Genomic DNA, 21315 nt, shown 5'->3' on the forward strand with positions numbered 1-21315 from the left:
GGCGGGCCCGGGGGGGCGGGCCGCCTGGTAACCCCTCCCTGTCCGGGCCCCGCCGCCGAGCAGGGGGCGGGGCCCGCCGGCTGACCCCTTGCCCCCTCCCGGCCTCCGGCCTCCACCCCTTCCGGGATCCCCGTCCCTGGACTCCCAGGGATCCGGGAGGGAGCTCTGGCCCTGAGGTCTCCGCCCTCAGCCCCCAGCCCGTCGGGGCTGAGCCGACCAGCCCACCCACTTCCGCGAGGGTGCAGGGGCGGGATCACGACACGGGCCGTCTGCCCGGGGGCGGAGCTTTTCCTTAGGGGTAAGAGCAACGCATCCCGAACTGGACTGGCGGGGGACAAGGCGGCGGGTTGTAAAGGCTGGGGTGGGAGGAGGCTTAGGGTATTGGGGTCAGGGTGGCATTAGCCCAGCTCAAGCCGGGCTGGGCTGATTCAGCATCCTGCGCCGGCCAGCCCTCATCCCCGACAGCTCTGCACTCCCCTGGGCAGAGATGGGAGATGGCGCCGGTGTTGCCCCTGGTGCTGCCCCTCCAGCCCCGCATCCGTCTGGCTCAGGGGCTCTGGCTCCTCTCCTGGCTTCTGGCACTGGCCGGTGGCCTCACCCTCCTCTGTAGCGGGCACCTCCTGGTCCAGCTGAGGCACCTTGGCACCTTCCTGGCTCCCTCCTGCCCGTTCACTGTCTTGCCTCAGGCTGCCCTGGCAGCGGGTGTAATGGCTCTGGGCACAGGACTGGGTGGTGCAGGAGCCAGCCGGGCAAGTCTGGATGCAGCTCGATACCCTCCCTGGCGAGGGGTCCTGAGCCCACTGCTGGTGGCTGGCACTGCTATAGGCGGGGGACTCCTGGTCCTTGCCTTGGGGCTAGCCCTGGGTTTGCCTGGGACTCTGGATGTGGGGCTGGAGGAGGGTCTGAAGACTGCGTTGGCTCACTACAAGGACACAGAGGTGCCCGGGCACTGTCATGCCAAACGGCTGATGGATGAGCTGCAGCTGAAGCACCACTGCTGCGGGCGCCATGGGTACAAAGATTGGTTTGGGGTCCAGTGGGTCAGCAGCCGTTATCTGGACCCCAGTGACCAGGACGTGGTTGAGTGAGTGATTTGCTTCTCTCCTCCTCTTCCCCCTCCCCCTCCTACGCCTCCTCCCTAGACAGGCTCCCTCCTGCTGCCTTGAAACCACAGCTAACCCAGACAGGCAATAAATAGAGCACAGTGCTGGAGAGAATGGGTTGCAGCTCTGCCATTTATTAGCTGTGCAAACCCAGGGCATGTTACCAAACCACTCAGGGCTCATTTCCTCATCTGTAAAATGAAGTTAATAGTACCTATCTCACAGACTTGTTGTGAAGATAGATGAATTATGCATGCCTGGCACATAGTAGAGCAGTCAGTAAACATTTTACTATCATTTTTCTCTTCTCTACTCCTGTGCCCCTCAGCTTCTCCCCAGGCCTCTTATCTCCAGACATCCTAACACCCCTGTCCCTCCCTTTGCAGCCGGATCCAGAGCAATGTGGAAGGCCTATACCTTACTGATGGGGTCCCTTTCTCCTGCTGCAACCCTCACTCACCCCGGCCTTGCCTACAAAGCCGACTCGCAGACCCCTATGCCCATCCCCTCTTTGATCCCCGACAGCCCAACCTAAACCTCTGGGCCCAAGGGTGCCACGCGGTGCTGCTGGGGCACCTGCAGGGCTTGGCGAGCACACTGGGCAGCATGCTGGCTGTGACTTTCCTGCTGCAGGTGAGTCTGCAAAATGCCCGAGGCCTCCTTCCATCTGGGACTCCTCACTGCCTCCAACTCCGGGGTCCCTGGGACCGCTGAGCCTCCTTGACTCTTTCCCCTTGCTTCCCCCACAGGCTCTGGTGCTCCTCGGCCTGCGGTACCTGCAAACAGCGCTGGAGGGGCTTGGCGGGGTTATCGATGGGGAAGGAGAGACCCAGGGCTATCTCTTTCCGGGTGGGCTGAAAGACATGCTAAAAACAGCATGGCTGCAGGGAAGGGCTGCCCACAGGCCAGCACCTGAGCAGGCCCCACCAGAAGAGGCACCTCCTAAGGAGGATATACCTGAGGCCTAGTGGCCTGGAGCTTGGGGGTGGGATGGGGAGGAGGGGAAGAGGGAGGGATGGACAAGGCTGAAAACCTCACAACTCCTTACCAAGGCTCCAAGTTAGGGGGGTGGGGGGGGTGTCTCTGGGATTAGAGAGGTTAAAGATAGTCAACAAGCTGGACTGGCATGAGAGAGAAAACCAGGTGTCCCAGGGCCCAGCTCTTGTGGCCAGAACCACCAGGGAACAGAAAAGAAGAGGGTGATGAGTAAGTGACACAGGAAGGACTGGAGACTGCTGTTGGTGCATGGACTCAATAAAGCCTTTGGATGGTAGCCACTGCTCTTTCTCACTGATTTCTGTCTGATGGAGAAGCCAGGACTCCAAAGTTTTGACCCTGGCTCTGCCTGTGTAGGAACAGATACCCCCATATCTATGAGGATCAGAAAGCAAGAACCAGCTATGTGAAGTGAAGGAAAACAAGAAGCCCCTCCAGGTTGGGATTCTTTATTCTGGAGGTAGAAGCGTGGGGGGGTGGGGGGTGTCAGCATGCTCAGGTGGGGAGGGTCCAGCCCAGCTCCTCCAGCCCCCCAGCACATGCCCAGCCCCAATAAGTTACACAGTTCCTCAGCTTCCCTCCCTCCTGAGTCCATCTGTCCTCTTCCACCCCAGGCAGGGCTGACCTGGCTCAAGACAAGGGCCACTTGTCTCCAGCCTGTGGGCAGTGCTACATGGCAGGCTGGGGGAGAGGAGAACCAGCTGGGCCATGCCCTGGGGCTGGAGGGACAGAGGGGCCACCTCTGGCTCTGAGGGTCAGGACTTGGAAAACCACATCCTGGGCAGACATGGGGCCCAGTCCCACAAGGTCTGTGCCTGAAATGAGGTGGTAGTCAGGGTGGGGCCGCCATCACACCTCAACGGCTGGGTCTGAGCCCCTGCCCTGCCGCTGTAGCTGTTCCTCTTGCTTCATCTTGGGCTTCTCGGTCCGTGTATGCCACACCAGTACCTGTAGCAGGAGGGTTGCAGTTAGAGCCAGGGCCATGCCTCTAGGGCCTTCAGTGTAGAATGGATTCTCCAACCCCTCTATGAACACAGCATTGGCTGGCTGCAAAGAGTGAAGGACAGGGTGGCAGAAAACTTCAGTGCCTCTAAGACAGGGCAGTATCTCTTTACCCTCTCTGTGCCGCATGGGTTCCCAGGACTCTGGAAGATGAAGTGGCAGGAGACCACTTTCCCTCCCTGGCTCCCAGCTTCCCCTTCAGTAGAGTAAGCAAGGCTGATCAGAGATCTGGAGCATCCCTCCTAGTTCAAACACCTCATTCCACTTCTCCCACTACCTGTCCATCCCAGAGCCAGGTTTCTGTGCCCGCCTCCATCCCCTTACCCGAGTGCAGTTGGCAGCCCGTGGCTCCAGGTCCTTGGGATCCACGAGGTGGCTCAGGAGACTGCTCTCCAGATGGCCCCGGGGAGCAGTTGCATCAAACTGGGCATTGGGTTTAGCCAGCAGCAAGGGCAGGGCTACAGCAAATCCAGCCATATCCACGGGGAAGGGCCTGTTGGGCTCCCATGCTGTGTGGAAGCCCACAACCCGGCCATCCTGCACCCGAGGGCCCTCAAATCGCAGGCCGCCCACCAGCCCCACAGGCCACACCGAGACACCACGGGTCCAGCGCATCTAATAGAGGTCAAGACAGAAGAAACAGAGAGGGGTGGCCCAGAGAAAAGGGAGCAGCAGAAAGAACCACCTGGCTCACTCTGCTCCACTGCTCCCTGCTCCTCCCCTAGCAGCCTCTAGCAACACTGGTAACCAAGGTAATGGCTGAAGCTAACCCCAGCTGGCCTCTCTCTCTATCCCCATCCCTTGGCTCACCTCTTCAAAGAGCTCCCGGCTGTAGGTGTTGTCGTCATCAGCAAAGTACACGACTCCTTGGGTCCCCGGCGGTGGTGGGTCCTTTTCCCCCCCTACAGCACCCCCTCTGCCCCGGAGCCAGTCCAGGGCCTTGTTCCGCTGCTCTACACCACGAGGCCGAACCCAGCCTGGCTCACCCTCGCGAAGCCGCTGGGCCTTGGGGGTGAGGATGGCCAGGTGTGTGAAAAGGAGGCCGGAGGCAGCCAGCAGCCCTGAGACCAGCGGGGTGGGACCCTCAGAGTCCTCCACCAGTAGCCAGTGCAGCCGGGGCACCAGGCTCAGCGTCTGGGACAGCCGTACCAGCTCTGCCTTCTGTACCAGCCTGCAGGGGGAGAGACGCAGCAGGAGGGAAAGAGGGTAGGCACTATTTGGACACTCCAGCCAGGACAGGCAGCTTCCCCTGGGCCGCTGCTAGCATATCCCATGGCCTTTCCCCAGCCAGTGTCCACACTCCCTCTTTCTCGCCTGTTTTATGCCGACACTCACATGCCCTGTTGTTCCAGTCCATGTCCATCACCCACTTCAACCCCTCTGGCTGTAGCATACTATAAATTAAGGACACAGCCTTTGAGATCAGACAGATGTGGGCTTGAATCCCAGCTTTATAACTTATTAGGTGAGACACTTTTGGAAAATGGCTCAATCTCCCTGAGCTTCAGTTTCCTCAGCTGTAAAATGGGAATAACAGTATTTTATAGACCAGATTCTTTTCTTCCTGTGCTGTTTTTCCAAAGAGAGGAATTTATTTTAGAGAAGTCCTTTGGCTCATTCCTCTCTGGGGAGGAAGAAAGATTTGAGGCTAAAGAAGAAACTGGGAATGTGTGGTTCAATCTCTAATGCGCTTCTTTATCCTTCAAGTCTGCCTGCCTCCCCCAGGGTTGGTGGTATGTGCATGTGTGTGTGTGTGCACATTGTGGGGGAGAGGGGGGCAGCTAGAGCAGCCTGTGCCTGGATGGGTCAGCCACCTGATTTCAGAGAGGCCTGTTAACAGGCCCTTTTGGCTACAGATCCGAAACCACATTCCCCAATTGCTTTTATCGGTAATAAAGCTACATTTTGACTTAAAACAAAAACAAAACATGTACCTGGTAGACAGCAAACACACTGTAAATAATAACTAGTGTAACCATTTCTAGAACCTGGTATGACTGTTAGACCAAATGCCTTTCTACTTTAACTTGGGGGGTTTAAACTTCTTGCCAAAGGATCCCTAAGGAGAGAGTTAACACATTGGCAAACTCAAAATTTCTCCAAAACTTTATCGATCTATCTTAAAATTTAGCAGGAATTTTGTATTTTACTTTATAGTATACCCATGTCTACTTTAATAGGAAAACAACCATTTCCCACAAATCTTTGAGTAAAAATGTGGTTCATTTACCCTGTTGTTGGGCATGCTCTAGTTTGAGGTTCATCCCCCAGCCCAGTGCCTCCCAAACTCATCAACCCCAGCTTCTTGATTGATGCAGCCCTCTTGGATGTACCAGAACCCATACCTGGCATAGGTGGGAGTAACAACATAGACAGTAGGCAGGGCCTCGGGTTCAGGGGGCTGGGCAGGGGCAGGGGGTGGGCGTCGGAGATCGGCTTGCAGCTGGGAAATCCTCAGGTCCTTCTGCCGAAGCTGCTCTGCCGCTGCCCGCAGGGGAGGGAGGCAGTCACATGGCTGGCCTGGTCCCAAGACACATGGATGGGGAAGGGAGGTGGGTCCAGAGAACCACAGAATGTTTAGCATCCCATAGCCTTCTCCTTTAACCCCTAGCAAATGCAGGAATCCCCTTACAACTTCTCTAGTAGCCCTTTCTACACCTCTGGTTAGGGTCCAATTGAGGCACCTCACTACCTCAATTAGCAGCCTCTCTCCATCTTTAATAAATTCCAGCTGTTACAATTTTCATTTGACTATTGAACTGATTATCTGCCTCCATCCTTTCTACCTGCTGGTCCTAATTTTGCCTTCTATACTCATAAACAAGTCGACGTCTTTAAACAGGACAGTCTTTAAAATACAGGAGGATCACGCAATGGTACTCTCTCTAAATCCCTGCATAAGAGACAGGGTTCAGTCTGTTCCCTTGGCTGTGTGACCAAAGACTGGGCATTAAATTCATTGATTCCATCATTGGATAAATATTTATTGAATACTCCTCCTGGGAAGCACTGCCTTAGGTGCTGGGGATACAGCAAGGAACAAAACAGACACGATCCCTGCCTTCATGAAGCTCTGCAGTTCAGTGGAGGAAGCAGACTCTAAGCAAAGAAACAAATTAACGAAATCATTACAAATTGTGATAAGGGCCATGAAGAAAGTATATAAGACGGAAAATAAAAGGGAATTGGGAATAAGAAGGGTAACTTTAGCTGAAGAGTTCGGGGAAGGCCTCTCTGAGGAGGTGGCATTTGAGGTAAGACCTGACGGATGAGAAAGGGGCAGCATGGGAAGAGCTGGGAGAAAAGCACCGAAGGCAGAGGGAACAGGTTAAGAGCCTGAGAGCAAAAAGCTTGAGGTTTTGGAGAAACTGTCAGAAAGCCAGTCCGGCTGGAGTAGAGCAAGGGAGGGGGAGAGGGGTTGGACAGGCAGACGGCGGATCATGCGGGGCCTTGCAGGCTCTGGGAAGGAGTCTGGATTTCGTCCGCGGTGCGTTCTAGAGGGGATGCTGCGCCCGCGGCCGCAGACGGCTGTGCGGAGGACCGGGCGGGATGAATGGTGTTTACGCGGGGGCTCATCCCTAGGGCGGGCTGCATGGCGGCGGGCGCCGTCGTGCCAGCCCGCCGCACCCCCGCCCCGCCCCGCTCACCGAGCTGCACCAGCGCGTAGAGGAGGCCGGCGATCGACACCAGGAAGTAGACGAGAAACACGTTCTTCAGCTTCAGCTTCATGGCCGCGCCGCCGCGGGCGCCGGAGCAGGCGGGGTCCGGAGGGGACTAGGGTTCCCCGCCCCCCGCCCGACGGCCCCGCCCCTGCAGCGGCCCCGCCCTGCGCCCCGCCTTCCTCCCGCTCTTCGACCGGATCCCTGGAGCTGGGGCAGGCAGCTCCGTCCGGGGCCCACTTCCGGTCACCTGTGCCTGCCTCCCCGAACTTCCGGCCCTACCACCTGTTTCCGGGGACTGTGTGACGTCATATCCGGTGTCTAGCGCCCTTAGCGGGTAGTCAGAAGCCCGAGTAGGTGCACGTGGTTCGTACTTCGAGACCCGCCCCCTGAGCACGGAATTGCGTGAGAAACCCCATCCCTGAGCCCAGATTTTTCTCCTTACGTGAATTCATCCATCGTCAGTCACAGCACCCAATAACAATTGCTCAACACTTGTTACACAAATGAATGAGACCTAGGGCCTACCACGTGCCAGGCCAATACTCTGGGTATCGCATATAAATAACCCTCTCAGATAATGGTACTGTCCCCATTTCAGATAAGAAACCAAGGCTGAAAAAAATTGTCACTGCATGTGGCAATTTTCTATGTTCCTTCTCAATACCTGATTCCAGCATCTATACTGTTTCCTCTGGCCCACATTTCTTCAACAGATCACAGTGGGGGTCAACAGATCACAGTGGGGGTCAGGGGTTACCAAGGCAGTGGGCTACCTCCCAGAGAAATGACTGGAAATACATCCTGAGCTGGAGAATTCAAGGAAGGCATCCCCTACCTCCTCACAAGCACAAGCCATCCTTAGCAGTCATTTTTCCTAAAAAACAAAAGCAACTACCAGGTCCTTGTAAAATTGTCTCTAAGACTTGTGACCAGTCTGCAAAATGGAGTAAACTATTTCCTGTCACTAAAACAATGGGAAATGTTTTTAAAATGCTGTTCGCTAAAGAGATGCAGCCTTTAGTGTGAGAACACCTGACCATATAGCTATTTCTATACAAGAGGGAGCCCATCAGCTCTGATCACCACTTATTAACAATGCCTACTAAAATCTGATGACCTTGCTGGGCTCTTGTATGAAAATATCAGCATCTGGCAAGCTGAGGAAGGCTCATTCTAGCTCATTTTGCTGAATCGTTGTGGCTTATGCTGAAGCGTTGTGGCTTATGCTGAAGCCAGATGAAAATGTCAAGCCCTTGGGCTTCTAGAACCTGGGACTCAGACTAGAACTAGAATCCAGACACCCAACACTTACTTATGGTTTATCCCTTTATTGGTTCTCCTTTTATCAAAACCTGTCACAGCTGGGGGCCAAGAGGAAGTAAAAAAAAAAAAAATTCCCACAAATATTCCCCCTGGTACCCCATTAGTCCTTCCCCACCCCCCACCCAGGGCTTCAGGCCAACCTTAGGCACACATGATCATCTCCCCCCACCCTCAGCTTCCTCCCAGCAATAAATACAGGTGACCGTGATTCAATGAAACCACGAATGATTTACCCATCTTGACTGCCCCTCAAGGAGTTATGAAGGGGGCAAAAGAAGTTTACTGTCCATTCCCTCTTAAGGAGGTATGGAAACTTCTTTCCCCCAAGGGACAGGGTAGGTAGAACTGCCCCTCTCAGAACTGCAGCAGCTCTAAAAGCAATCAGGGAGAGGGAAAGATTGGGATGAGAGGGAAGAGGATGTTCTCCAATAACCTTGCTCCTTTGATCCATTCGTCCCTTATCAGGTAAGGGGTGGTCCCAGTGTATCCGCGGAGCATAAAAAGGAGAGGGCTGACAGGGTAGAGCCAGGAGGAAGAAATAAAAGGAGGGAGAGCAGTTTGGTGGGGATGGAAGGGGAAGAAGGAAAGAAGCCCTAAAGCTCATTGCCCTCATCTTTGTCTGAGAAATGGTATCAATACATAAGAGGCATAATGGATAGGGTCTGGGGGAGATTCAGGGCTCCCAATGAAGGGAAAGAGAAGCGGAGGCAAGGGCCCTGTGGTCCCCAGGTCTTCACAAGTGAATGTGCTCTAGTTAGAGCAACTGAATGCTGAGGTAATAAAGGGAAAGGCATGGTATCAACAAAGTGGGAAAGGTCAGGAGATCACAAGGGGAATTTGGAGCCCAGAGACAGCCCTGTCATCCTGCCCAGATGCTGGTAGAATCCAGGTCTTGGGATAAGTAGGTGAAGTCTGGAGAGGATCAAATTCCAAGGCAGAAAAAGATTAATTCTCATCACCACTGCATCCCTCCCCCCAACCCAGAAAATCCCTTGGGTTATCGCAGGTGAATACTCCAGTCAGATGCCACATTAACACCAGGCTTACGCAGGACCAACACAGAGGTCTCAGGGTCATGCTGGAAGGACAAGCGGCTTTCAGGAGATCCTGGGGGAGGAAGAAAAAGAGTGCCATAGTCATAGCAATAGGCTATAGCATAGCAAGTACTTTCCTACAGAAAGAGCCATCCACAACCCTGCCCCTGCTTCCCCTCTTTCCATATCCTGGGGGCCAGATCAGTCACTCACCTTTTGTCTGGAGTACCACAGCTGCTGGCTTTCCAGCCCCTATTATCACCACCCGCTCAATCCAGATTGGTGTTTCAAAGTGGCCTTTGGGGTCTGCTGAGCTGGAGGGGCAAAAGCAGATGCCCATCAGGGGAAAAAACGTCAGAGCAGAAGGAAGAAGACCCAAAGCAAGGTCAGGATGTGAAACAAGAGCGCAGTGAACAGTGAGCCCCCTCCAGAGGCTGCCGAGGAAGAATGGGTACCCCTTTACCTGGAGACAAGAGTGTTGCCAGAGAATGAGAATTGACGCAGCAGGAACTCATGGCGAGTCTGATAGCTGAACGTGTGCCCATCATCCAGATAGAGCTCTCCTTGGGCTGTACCCTGAGCAGGAAATGGGACAACTGAGCACCTGAACCCAAGAGGGGGAGAGGGGCACATCCCCAGGGGACTGAGTCCTAGGAAGGTAGCAGATGGGTGAGTAATTTCCCTGCCTGTGCACTCACCTGGGGGCTGAGTGCAACGAAGAGAGTGATGGGGTCATCCTTCATACACTCTGAAGAACGCCGTACTCGCATCCATCGAGGCACAATTGTCCCTCCACGCTGGAACACAGGGATCTAGGGCAAGAGCAGTGCTGGAATGAAGTTGTCGCCTTGTCCAGCCTTGGGCCCCACAGCATCTTTTGCTCTTGCCCATCTGTGCCCAATTAGGTACTAGACCCCAAAACACACATACTCTCCCCTTCTGGACACCTACAGGCAGATAGAGCTGGCAGCTGGGGCAGGCATACTCACACTGCTTAGAGTTACGGGCAGGTACAAGGTCTGGGGACCATGATACTTCTGGTAGCTTTGAATGTCATACCACACCTGTGAGTGACAGAAGAGATAAGTCACTGGGTCACTCAATTGCACAGGGGCCCCAACCTGTTTCCTTCCTTTGGTTTCCATAGACTTTCCTCACCACACCCTTCTGTAACTCACCTCCCCTTGGCCAGGCAGATAGACCTGCACACCATGGGCCCCAGAATCTGACACAGGGTGAACCAGCAATGCATCCCCTAAAACACACCAGAATCAAATCTGAACTGAGATCAGTTCCCAGACCAAGGAGCACCAAAGTGCCTGCCCCCTCGCACCACCAGCCTCACTCACTTCTCCCTCCCTGGGCATCTGCAGACAGCTCCCACAGGTGCTTCTCAGCCCCACCCCAACCCCATTTCTCACCAAGCAGGAACTGATCATCTATACTGAAAGTGGTCACATCCTGAGGATACTGCACCCAAAGAGGCCTAGGAAGGAAGCAAGACAAGAAAGGGAGACATCTACAGTCTCAGCAGAAGTCAAACACGCTCCCCAAGAATTGGCAGTGAGAACAGTACAGGGGTAGGACCCAGGAGCTTGCAGCTAGACAGCTGGGTCAGGGTTCAGGCCTCAGCTTCAGCTATGCAACCAATCTTGGTTGTCATTTAACTTCCTAACCCACCTTCTGCCTCTTCTCCCCTGCTCCTTCTTCACACTTCCGCACAGCAGCCTTCCAGTGGCCTCCTCGCACACTTCATTGCAAGGCCTTCCAGGATCAGATCATATTTTCCTCTCTAATCTCAATTCCTACCTGTTCCTCTGATTCCTTCCCCAAGGCATACTGGCTTTTTTCTATTCCCAGAACACATCAAACTCACTTCCAGTTTAGAACTTTTACACTTGCTGTCTCTGCTTGGAACATTCTTTCTCCAGATCAAGTCTGTCTCACTCATCATTCAGGCATCATCTCACATGGCCTTCTACTCAAAAAGGCTTTTTGTGACCACCTAATGCTTATTGTGTTGCTGTTGGCAATTTCCTTTAAATGTTTAATTCTATTATTCATCCACGTTAGTCTCCCCTTCACTTTTCTTTTTTTTTTTTTGGGCAGCTGGCTGATAAGGGGAATCCCTACTCTCGACCTTGGTGTTATCTGCACCACACTCTCCCAAGTGAGCCACTGGCCAGCCCCCACTTCTGACATTGAAATCAGATTCCCTCCTTTATAAGGCCCTGGCAAATGAAGAAAGAGGCCCACAGATGCACCTTAGTCCCTAACATCCCCCAGCCACCTCAGCCCATTCTACACAGATCCAACTGAATGCCTCACCTCATGACAGGAATCCCTTCACGATGCGCCTGATAGAAGAGGGTGTACCAGAAGGGCAGTAAGGAATATCGCTGGCCCAAGGCGTCTCGGATTATGTTGTGGTACTGAGATGGTAATAGCCATGGCTCCCGCCGCCCAGTATCCATGTGGGCATGTGACCGGTAGAATGGCTGGTAGGCACCCATTTGGTACCAGCGTACAAGCAGCTCTGGCTCTGGGTTTTTGAAGAAGCCACCCACATCCGCTGGGAGAGGGAAAGAAGGAGGTTAGAAAACAGGATGAAGGGGAGATGCTGCCTGAGAAGCTTCCCAAGGCCCCACTCTGGACTCTCGGCTCTTTGCTCATGCCTAGGTCCTGTGCCCTCTACTTTGCCACTCTCACACCAAACCAAGACCCCAAATTCCTCCCCTCTTACCCCCACAGAAGGAAAGTCCCACCAGTCCCAAGCTGAGACACATAGGGATAGAGATCTTTAAATGGTCCCACTCAGCAGTGTTGTCCCCTGTCCACACAGCTCCTGAGGAAGACAAGAGGGAGGGAGTTTGCACACAGTAAAGGGGCTCAGCCTTTATATAGCTAACTTCTCTGACCTGCCATGTCTGCTCTGTGGACCCCAGGGACCCTGCAGAAGATGGCAGAGTTCACAAGAACACTTGAATGGGGACCAGACCTCCCACTCTCTGGCTCCCCTCAAAGCGCACAGCTGGGAGGATGCAGCGTGCAGTTCTCAGAGCTCTGACAGCCACATGGGTAGATTTCTCAGAGAGCCAGGCCCATGGCTCCTGCCATCAGGCCTTCACATCGTTCTGCTAAGGCCCATGGCTCCTGCCATCAGGACTTCACATTGTTCTGCTACAGCTCCACTCTCCAAGTCTTACCAAAGCGCTGGGAGCCAGCGAAGAAAGCCCTGCTCAGGACAAAGGGGCGTTCTACACCCCCGGAGCGCAGTGTCAGCCCATCAGCAGTCGCCATTTGCTGGGTGGGGAGAGGATAGGAGAGGGGTAGTGAGGAGCAAAAGCCAGCTATCATCTGTTGCAAGTTCCCTGGTCCTCAGTCTCTGGGCCCCGTTTTCACTCTTTCCGCCAACTCTCCTCTCTCAGCCCCTTACCACATAGAGACCATAGATGTTATGCACATCCCGGTGCTCCCAGTCCCCATAATGCCGAGCATCCTTGAGCATGGTGACCTCAGGACCATTGAACACAGACGGTTCATTCATGTCATTCCAGACATAGAGGTTGGGAGCTGAGCCCTGCAAACATAGGCAGAAAATGGGGACAAAAGAAAAGAGGGAGAAAGAAGACAAACGGTGTTAGAGCAGAGAGCTCCTAGGAATCTAGAAAGGGGCATTTTTCAGGGCCTTCCCAGGATCATCAAAGGCCCCTGGTTCATTTTTTTTTTTTGGCAGCTGGCCAGTGAGGGGATCCAAAACCTTGACCTCCCCCAATGCATTATAGGCAACTAGCCAAAACACGGCTGGCAAGCAGAGAAAGATTCAGGCAGGCAGTGGTAAACACAGGTACAAGTCACGGGGAAGAGGTCTTCCCTACCTCATAATTGTCAAAGCTGAACATGTTAGCCCACCAGGCTCTCATTGCAGGATTAGTGAAGTCAGGGTAACCAGCTGAGCCTGGGAGATGTTAAGGGTAGCTGTAAACGCCCTAAGGGGCAAAAGAGCTACCATTTCTACCTCCCTGGCCTCCCAATTTCCTCTCCCTCAATTCTGGGCCTCCCTACCTGGCCAGCACCAGCCTTCATAGTCAGAGCCATCCCGAGTTTTAACGTATAGCCCCAGGTTCTGTAGCTCTTCGTGAACTCGGTAGCCAGAGACCACCTTGATGTGGGGGTCCACAATGGTCACTAGCTGGGGGCCAGAAACACAGTGATCAGAGCTCTTCAGGGATTACATCTCAGCCTCATCCTGAAAAGACCAACCATGGCTGTAGCCCTCTTACCTTCCGTCTCTTGGAGGCCAAATGCTTGAGCATGGTAAGGGGCTGAGGGAAGCGGCTGAGGTCCCAGGTGAAGTACCGCTTGCCATCAGCATGTTCAATGTCCAGCCAGATGACATCGCAGGGCAGGTTGTGATCATCGAAGCCCTGATCCACTTCTAGTACATCAGCCTCGTCCCGGTAGTTCCAGCGGCTCTGGTGGTAGCCGAGGGAGAAGAGTGGGGGCAATGCCTGGGTCCCTGCAGGTTCATTGAGAGATGGGGGTCATCATGGGGATCAAGCCCAACCTGGGGCCAAGAGGAACACCCAGAAACTGAGGAAGGCTTGTAAACTAGAGGGAAGCTGAAGGGTGCAGGGATAGAAAACAGGCTGGGGGAGCAAGATTTCTGAAAATGCATAGAATCACCCGTCTCAAAAAGACAAGGGCAGTTCGGATCCCCATACTGGCCAGGCACCCCCACAAAAAAACAAAGATGACAATGACAAGGGCAGAAAAATGAGGCTGTCGGCTGACAGAGTGGGGACACCATGTACCTGTGAGACTAGCATACTGATGGAAGACGTCCGAGATGGAGGGCCCAAGCATCAGGAAGACATCGATGATGCCACTCTCTGACATCCAGCGAACATCCGTCTGTGGGGTCTCCCCAGAGCCCTGCAGGTAGTCCAGCATCTTCCCAAACAGGGTCTGTACAGGGGACCAGAGAAAGGTCAGACACCCGCTCTCTCATTTTCGAACCCAAAGACAAAAACAGCCATTTTCTCCTCAGAGTCCTCACACAGCTGGCTCCTAATGAGTCACTTTGGTCTGAGATTAAACATTGCCTATTCACTGAGGCTTTCCTAGACCCCACTGTCTTAAGCAGCACTGCCCGACCCCCACCGCATGACTGTTTGATTGCTCTGTTAGCACTCACCACCCCTGAACTCATCTTGCCTTCTCTGTTCCCTGTTTAGTGTCTGCCTTCCTGCCTGAGAGTGAGGGCCTTTCCAGCTCACTTAGCACTACATCCCCAGCACTTAGAACAGTGCCTAGTACACAATGCACTGACAATAAGTATATCTCTTCTATCCAGAAAGGGCAATGCCTTCCCCGTGAGGGTGTGTCTTCAGGGAGTAAGTGGGGCACTCAAATGCTGCTCACAAGGCCCAGGGCCCCTTCTTTCACCCAGTCCCCAAAGAGGCTATCTCACCAGCCTCTTCAAAGGTAAGGGCCCTAGCCTAAGCCTCTTCAAAGGTAAAGCCCATTTGTCTCAAGGCCTGGAAGCCTTACCACCTCCTTCCTCCCTGTGCCGGTGCTCTTACCTTCCCCGCAGTGTTGGAGGATATATCCACCCAGGTCTCTGCGGCATTGAGCCAGAAGATGCCCAAGTCCCGCTGAGGGTTATGCGCCAGGAGCACAGGCACAGATCCATACAGGGCCATGGGGTTGTACAGATCATACTGGAACACATCCAAATTGTAGAGACGATATGGCTCTCCCCCCCTGCAGGCAGACAGACACATGTGGGCTAATGATGGCCCAGGCTGCAGCATGTATAACCCCCACCCCATAGGAACAGGTGAGAAATGAGAACTGGCTCCTCTGCCCTTTCTCAAACAAGAATCTTCTGATCACCAAAGGTGATCCAGGCACAGGAAGTGATCCATGCTTGTCTGAGTATCCAATCTGCACGCACACCTCACCCAAACCCTTACTTCTCCCTGCCCCTTCCTCCCCACAAAATCCTGATGTCACCATGAAACTCACTCAGTGACCTTCAGCCTCAGGTTGTCTGCATGTTCGGGGATCCCATACACATGCTCCATGCCTGGCAGCGAGAAGTCTAAACCCACAGACATGGGGCCTGGAAGAAAAGCAAAGGAAAAGCTCCAGAGCTTGCTTGGCAAGGACTCCCACGACCCCTGCCCAAGGCTCTCCCAGCCCCTCACCATATGGCTTGCTGTCAAAGTGAGTTTTGAATGTCTCCTCCCAGGCTCCTGGCTCATCTTTTTCTGCCTTCCCCTGGGTCTCCTCTGGCTGTAAGGAGAAAAGTGGACCACTACCCAAGCATACACCAGTTCTCTCTCTTCCCCGCTCCCGTTTTCTAAATCCCATCCCTGATGGCGAGACTCAGCTCAAGTTTCTGTGGTCTTTCCCCGCCAGCCTCCCAGACGGCCCTATCCTCCACCCACCCACCCCCTCCAACTTGCCTTGTCACCATCCCCAGGTGTTTCCTCGGGCTGGGCCCCATCGCCCTCAGCTGGGTCTTTTGATCCTTGCCTGGAAGGTAGGAGAGCTGTCTGCTCCAATCCAGAGGGGGCAGGGACGAGGGGCTAGTGGAAGGAGGGGTGGGGGAATAGAGAGCCAAGGGTCCAAAGGAACGAAGGCACTGGAGGATGGGACTGAATGTTAAAGCATGGAGAGGGACACCCAGTGAGCAAGAAAGTTTGCAAAGGATGGGAAAAGAAATGAGAAAGGAAGTGAGGAGTAAGTGCCACCAGGAAGTGCCTTCTACACAGGCCCAAGTCACCAGCCTCTGCCAGTGTCCCAGAAGAGACAGGCAAAATGGTTCAAGGGCCTGGGTTCTGAATACCAGTCCTGATTCTGCTGCCTCCACTGAGAGACTCAGGCCCCAACGGTCCTCACCAAGCCTCAGCCTCCTGGCCTGACACAGGGTTTTGCAAAGGCAAATACCATACCAAGCCTCTACAGATATCAGAGGGATTTCAGGAGGTTCTGCCAAAGAATACGTTCAAAGGCAGCTGGCAGGCAGCTCTGCCAAGAACCTCAGCTGTACTCCAGCAGAGAGCCAGGAACCTCAGCAATAGACAGCATCTTTCCACCCCTTGGCAAAGCAAAGAGCTCCCTACATTCCTTAAGGACTTACAACATTTTGTCTTCCTTCTCTAAGGGGACTCCCAGCCAAGGTAATAGGGAACGAGGAATCAGATACCACATAGCTGGGGGGTGGGGGGGGCTGGAGGGGTGATGAGGAAGGGCATGGAAGGGTCTGGGGCACCTTCCCCTGAGGGCCAGAGTGAAGGGTGGGTGAGGGCAAAGGAACAGATACAGTACCAGTGGCCATGGATTTACCTAGAGAAAAGGTTCTTGATCTTATCCCACATGCTACCGAGCGTGAGACTAACTTTATCCGAGAAACTGGGGCAGGAGGAGATGTAGGGAAGGGGAAAAGGAGGCACAAAACCAACACAAAAACAGAAACATAAAAGTGAGTTTCAGTCGACAAACTTCCAGAGGTGGGGGAAAAAGAAACCAAAACAATAAAAAATAAAAAGAAAGAAAATAAATCTGGGAAATATGATGATGTGAGAAGGGGAAGAGGGAGAGGCAGACCTAAGCAGGCCCCCCGAGAGGAGGTGCTCAGGGTACAGCCCAGGGACAAAAGTGACTGCCTCCTGGTCTGTTCAGGAAATGGAGAAAACTGCAACCCAGGACTGGTTCCTACCCTCCCTGATAGACAGCTTCTCCCAGCCTGCAGCTCCTACCTGGCTGTCCTGCTACTCTGTCTCCTCCCAGGAATCCAGAGCCAGGCTTACAACACCCCTGGGCTCTTTCACACTAGGTTCCCTGCAATCCCAACCCCTGTACTCACGAGACCCTGGGGGCCCTCTGGTGCTCAAATTCCAACAGTCCTCGAGCATTGACACTGAGCAGAAGGCTGCGGTCCTCTAGCAGATCAAGACGAAACGGCCGGGCCGTCAAGATGATTTTATAGGGTCCCTCAGCCATCGTTAGCTCCACGCTGTTGTCATCACGGCCAGAGACAGAAAGCCTGGGAAAGAGAACGAAAGGGATATAAGTAAATGTAAAGGGCCAAGGGTCACGACACTTCAGAAGAAGGAAGGACCTGCTAAGAGATACAGGCAGTGTGGTAATAGTGCAGGGACAGACAAATTGACCAAAGGAACCAAATAAAGAGCCCAGAAACAGACCCAAGCATACTTAGAACTCGGAAGTGTAACAGAGGCACATAGCAGATCAGTGAAAAAAGGAGGACTGAATAATGGAGTAGGAAAAACAGATTTTCCATATAGGAAAAAAATCATATTGTGTTCCTACTTCATACCAGATACAAATACCAACTCCAGAAAGATTATTACTTAAAATTTAAAAATAAAAGCTTTATTTTTATTTATTTTTTTTTGGCTGGTACAGGGATCGAACTCTGGACCCTGATGTTATCAGCAACACTCTCTAACCAACTGAGCTAACTGGCCAGGCTTAAAAGTAAAAGTTTTAGAAGAAAATATAAACAAATATTTTTCTGACCTTGATATAGAAAAGGATTATTTAAACACAACACAGAAAATGCTAACACCAGAAGCTAGAAGACAAATACATCCGGAGATGGCCAATTAGCTCACTTGGGAGAGTGTGGTACTGATAACACCAAGGTCAAAAAAGACAGACATATCTAACAACATTAAAATCAAGAATTTCTATTTATCAAAAGACAGCTGTATGATCACCAAGAATAAGAAAACTCTGAGAAACAGTCTCTGTCTAGAGGAACCTAAGAAGACATGACAACTAAACATAATAGGGTATTCCGGATGGGATCCTGAATAGAAAAAGAACATTAGGTAAAAACTAAGAAAACTTAAGTAAAATATGGAGTTTAGCTAATAACAACATATGATTACCAATTCATTAGGTATGACAAATGAACCACAGTAATGTTAACAATGGGGAAACTAGGTGCAGGGTACACAGGAAATTTCATAATATTCTTGTAACTTTCCTATAAATCTAAAACTATTCTAAAATAAAATATTTAATTTTTTTAAAAGACACCTTTAGGAAAGTAAGAAGATAAGCTACAACCTGAAAAAAGACAGCTGTAACACATATAAGTGATAAAGGATTAGTATTAAGAATATCTAATGAATTCTATAAATCAATAAGGACAAACAACATGAAGAATGGGCATAAATTGTAAATGCCATTTCACAGACTAGTAAACCAGAATGACAAACATGAAGAATGTTCAATCTCAGTAATAAACTGGGAAAGACAACCAAGCCAAGATCACCATGTGATATCATTTATACCTATTCTATTGATAAAAATTAAGTCCAACAGTACCAAGTGCTGCAGAGGATGCAAATCAATGAAGCCACTTGTAAATTGTCAGTGGAAGTATAAATTGGTAAACCACTTTGGCTTTATCTTGGAAAGTTGGTCATCTCTACATTCTACAACCCTGCAGTTCCTCTCCTGGCTATACACCAAAGAGAAACTCCTGTACAAGGAAAACAGGAGACGTGTACAAGAATATTTATGCTAACACTGTGGACAGCAAAACACTGGAAACAATCCAAGTGCCTATCAACATAGAAATGGTTTTGTTTTTTTGTTGTGGTGGTGGTTTGGTGGCCGCAGGTAAGGGGATCTGAACCCTTGACCTTGGTGTTATAACACTGCACTCTAACCGAGATAACAAGCCAGCCTCAACACAGAAATGGATAAATAAGTTGGGGTATATTCACACAACATAATATTATATAGCAGTAAAAATGAATGAACTAGAACTATATGTAACAGAATTAAATAAAATTATGAGAAAAAAGGAAATCCCAGAATACTACATTTGCTAAGATACTTTCCCTATAAAGCTCAAAAACAAACAAAACCACATAATTTATTGCTTAGGCACATATACACAAATATGTATACGTATACGTGTATACAAACATACATGATTTAACTGTAAGAACAACAAAAGCAAGACTCCTCTGGGGGAGTCAGGGGTATAGGACAGTGAAGAGTATATGGTTGGGTTGGGTGGCGAGTTTACAGGTTTGTAGGGTGGAGGGTTGTTTTTTTTTTTTTTTAAAGATGACCAGTAAGGGGATCTTAACCCTTGGTGTTGTCAGCACCACACTTTCCAAACTGAGCTAACCGGCCATCCCTATATAGGGATCTGAACCCGCGGCCTTGATGTTATCAGCACCACACTCTCCCAAGTGAGCCACAGGCCGGCCCCTGGGTGGAGGGTTTATTACATTATTTTCTGAATTAATTACCTAAGAGAGAGCCTCACATGGAACAATGATGACAGTGTGTCAGGACTAAAGAATTTGAGTAACCTATTCTGATTATCTGAGAAAAAAGAAGAAAGAAAGGAAGGAAGGAAAGAAGGAAAGAAAGAAAAAAGAAAGAAGAAAGGAAGGGAAAGAAAGGAAGGAAAAGAAAGGAAGGAAGGGAGGGAGGGAGGGAGAGAGAAAAGAAAATTAAGCAAGAAATGAATGAACCAGGGAGATAAGAGTATTCCTGGAAAGCAAGATCTGTGCCTTGTTTATTTCCTCTTCTATCACCAGCATCTAGCCCAGGCCTGGCACAGAAGAGGAAGCAATACCTGTTTGATGAATGAATGAATATGAAGGGTGAAAGAGAAAGTAAGGGAAACAGAGGAAGAGATGGGGAAAGGCTGAGGAGAGTGGTGGGGAGCTGGTCAGTTATTACCCTAATATGGGAAAGAAAGTCAGCCATCAAAGAAAGGTTTATTAGGAAGGAGAAAAAGGCCATGGAGACAGACATGTTTCTCAGGAAAAATTTACCGAGCTGTGGGAGGATCAGCCACCAAAACATCTGGCACACGGTATCGGGGCCGCCGGGCCTCCAGCTCATCGATCCTTATCCGAGTCATGTTCTTTTGAAGCCCCTGGAGCTCCAACACCAGTAACACCTGTGGGGACAGAGGTTTGGATGTGGAGAAAGGAGAGGGGATATACCATGAAATGTCCTCTGTACTCATTCCCTCCTGTGAGGTCTCCTCCTTTGAGCCCTTTGCCTAAGGGACCTGATATGAGATTTCTTCACAAAGCAAAAGTTCTAAGATTAGGCTGCAACAGGATGTTGGCTACAGGTTCCACGTTCTCTAATTACCCCTCAGTCATTTCCCCATCCCCACCACACTCTTCCTTGTCTCTCCTGACCTTGGTAACCTCATGGATCAGATGGACTGTGAGGGCATCAGGACCAAGCTGCAGAGAATCCAGCAAGGCTCGGTATGGAGAGAGGCCTGGTCGTATGCTTCGCTGCCGCCTATCAAGTAGAACAGTTGGGAAGTAAGGTGGGAGAGCACCCCAATGTCCCTAGGTCCCTCTATCACCTGCAGTGTCCTGAGGCTATCCCATCTGCCACAGACACCTCCCACATTACCCACTTTCCATCCCACTTTCCCAGAAATATCATACTTGCAGAAGGAACTCTCTTCACAGGTCTTAAAGTTGCTTCTATCCACAGCAAGGGTAATCCCTAGGCAGAACCCTAAACAAGCCAGTACCAGACCTGCCCAAGACCTGAAGAGAAAAAGGACAAAGAAAGAATAATCACATGGGGGTCAGGAAGGGCCCCACCTTCAAAAGGAAAGAGCTCTTCCTGTCATAGCCCTAGAAGACAGCTCAAGAAAGAGGAAAGAAAGATGGAATCACATTAAATAGTAAAGAAGGAAGAGTGGACATGGGGTTAGGGTCAGGTCTAAGGAGTTGTCTCACACATCTTCCCTTCAAAAGGCAGATGAAATGGACAAAGAATCTTTGGCCTTCAGAGGCCCTGGTATTGACTCTGGTTACATCAGCCTCTCAGAGGAAAGTAGCAGTAACAGCCAGTCCCAGAGGAAATGGTGGTAGCATGTGTGGAACAGAGAAACAAAGCAAGCTATGCCTTTCTATGGGCAAGGCATTCGGTGGAGCTACACAGTTAAGAAGTTAAAGATGTACCTTCAATGGGGCCGGCCCGTGGCTCACTCGGGAGAGTGCGGTGCTGATAACACCAAGGCCCCGGGTTCGGATCCCATATAGGGATGGCTGGTTCGCTCACTGGCTGAGCGTGGTGCTGACAACACCAAGTCAAGGGTTAAGATCCCCTTACCGGTCATCTTTAAAAAAAAAAAAAAAAAAAAAAAGG

At 51.5% G+C, this 21315-nt stretch overlaps 3 protein-coding genes across 3 annotated transcripts in view; 1 reads left to right on the forward strand and 2 right to left on the reverse strand.

Moving 5' to 3' along the window:
* On the forward strand, positions 1-2376 carry ROM1 (retinal outer segment membrane protein 1). Its single transcript, XM_008573484.1, has 3 exons — positions 1-1084; positions 1490-1736; positions 1853-2376. Exons 1-3 carry the CDS (start codon positions 495-497, stop codon positions 2069-2071), a joined length of 1056 nt encoding a protein of 351 aa, XP_008571706.1. The 5' UTR covers positions 1-494; the 3' UTR covers positions 2072-2376.
* Positions 2377-2532: 156 nt separating this feature from the next.
* On the reverse strand, positions 2533-7027 carry B3GAT3 (beta-1,3-glucuronyltransferase 3). Its single transcript, XM_008573485.1, has 5 exons — positions 6749-7027; positions 5447-5621; positions 3912-4272; positions 3426-3716; positions 2533-3047 (listed from the first exon to the last, which is right to left on the reverse strand). Exons 1-5 carry the CDS (start codon positions 6828-6830, stop codon positions 2949-2951), a joined length of 1008 nt encoding a protein of 335 aa, XP_008571707.1. The 5' UTR covers positions 6831-7027; the 3' UTR covers positions 2533-2948.
* A 1048-nt stretch (positions 7028-8075) lies between these two features.
* Positions 8076-21315, reverse strand: part of GANAB (glucosidase, alpha; neutral AB) — a 16151-nt gene continuing 2911 nt past the window's right edge. Inside the window, exons 2-24 of the mRNA XM_008573486.1 lie at positions 20604-20708; positions 20343-20451; positions 19965-20092; positions 16997-17176; positions 15594-15663; positions 15333-15420; positions 15151-15247; positions 14706-14886; positions 13935-14088; positions 13404-13639; positions 13186-13312; positions 12999-13078; positions 12557-12700; positions 12327-12423; positions 11864-11965; positions 11449-11692; positions 10542-10606; positions 10299-10375; positions 10110-10184; positions 9819-9932; positions 9584-9696; positions 9334-9434; positions 8076-9193 (exon numbers count right to left, since the gene is read on the reverse strand). Coding sequence (XP_008571708.1) covers positions 9084-9193; positions 9334-9434; positions 9584-9696; positions 9819-9932; positions 10110-10184; positions 10299-10375; positions 10542-10606; positions 11449-11692; positions 11864-11965; positions 12327-12423; positions 12557-12700; positions 12999-13078; positions 13186-13312; positions 13404-13639; positions 13935-14088; positions 14706-14886; positions 15151-15247; positions 15333-15420; positions 15594-15663; positions 16997-17176; positions 19965-20092; positions 20343-20451; positions 20604-20708 — 2797 coding nt within the window. The 3' untranslated portion in view covers positions 8076-9083. The remainder of the gene's footprint in view (positions 9194-9333; positions 9435-9583; positions 9697-9818; positions 9933-10109; positions 10185-10298; positions 10376-10541; positions 10607-11448; positions 11693-11863; positions 11966-12326; positions 12424-12556; positions 12701-12998; positions 13079-13185; positions 13313-13403; positions 13640-13934; positions 14089-14705; positions 14887-15150; positions 15248-15332; positions 15421-15593; positions 15664-16996; positions 17177-19964; positions 20093-20342; positions 20452-20603; positions 20709-21315) is intronic.

Source organism: Galeopterus variegatus, unplaced genomic scaffold (genome assembly GCF_000696425.1).
Source record: "Galeopterus variegatus unplaced genomic scaffold, G_variegatus-3.0.2 Scaffold926, whole genome shotgun sequence".
In the NCBI taxonomy this organism is placed as follows: domain Eukaryota; kingdom Metazoa; phylum Chordata; class Mammalia; order Dermoptera; family Cynocephalidae; genus Galeopterus; species Galeopterus variegatus.

Excerpts from the sequence above, each read along its gene's own strand:
- B3GAT3 (XM_008573485.1), bottom strand. The coding sequence starts at position 6,830 with ATGAAGCTGAAGCTGAAGAACGTGTTTCTCGTCTACTTCCTGGTGTCG. Across the intron at positions 4,273-5,446 it reads GTTACTCCCACCTATGCCAG|GCTGGTACAGAAGGCAGAGC; the intron begins GTATGGGTTCTG and ends CTCCCCCTGCAG. Across the intron at positions 3,717-3,911 it reads GCCGGGAGCTCTTTGAAGAG|ATGCGCTGGACCCGTGGTGT; the intron begins GTGAGCCAAGGG and ends GACCTCTATTAG.
- ROM1 (XM_008573484.1), top strand. The coding sequence starts at position 495 with ATGGCGCCGGTGTTGCCCCTGGTGCTGCCCCTCCAGCCCCGCATCCGT. Across the intron at positions 1,085-1,489 it reads AGTGACCAGGACGTGGTTGA|CCGGATCCAGAGCAATGTGG; the intron begins GTGAGTGATTTG and ends CTCCCTTTGCAG. Across the intron at positions 1,737-1,852 it reads CTGTGACTTTCCTGCTGCAG|GCTCTGGTGCTCCTCGGCCT; the intron begins GTGAGTCTGCAA and ends CTTCCCCCACAG.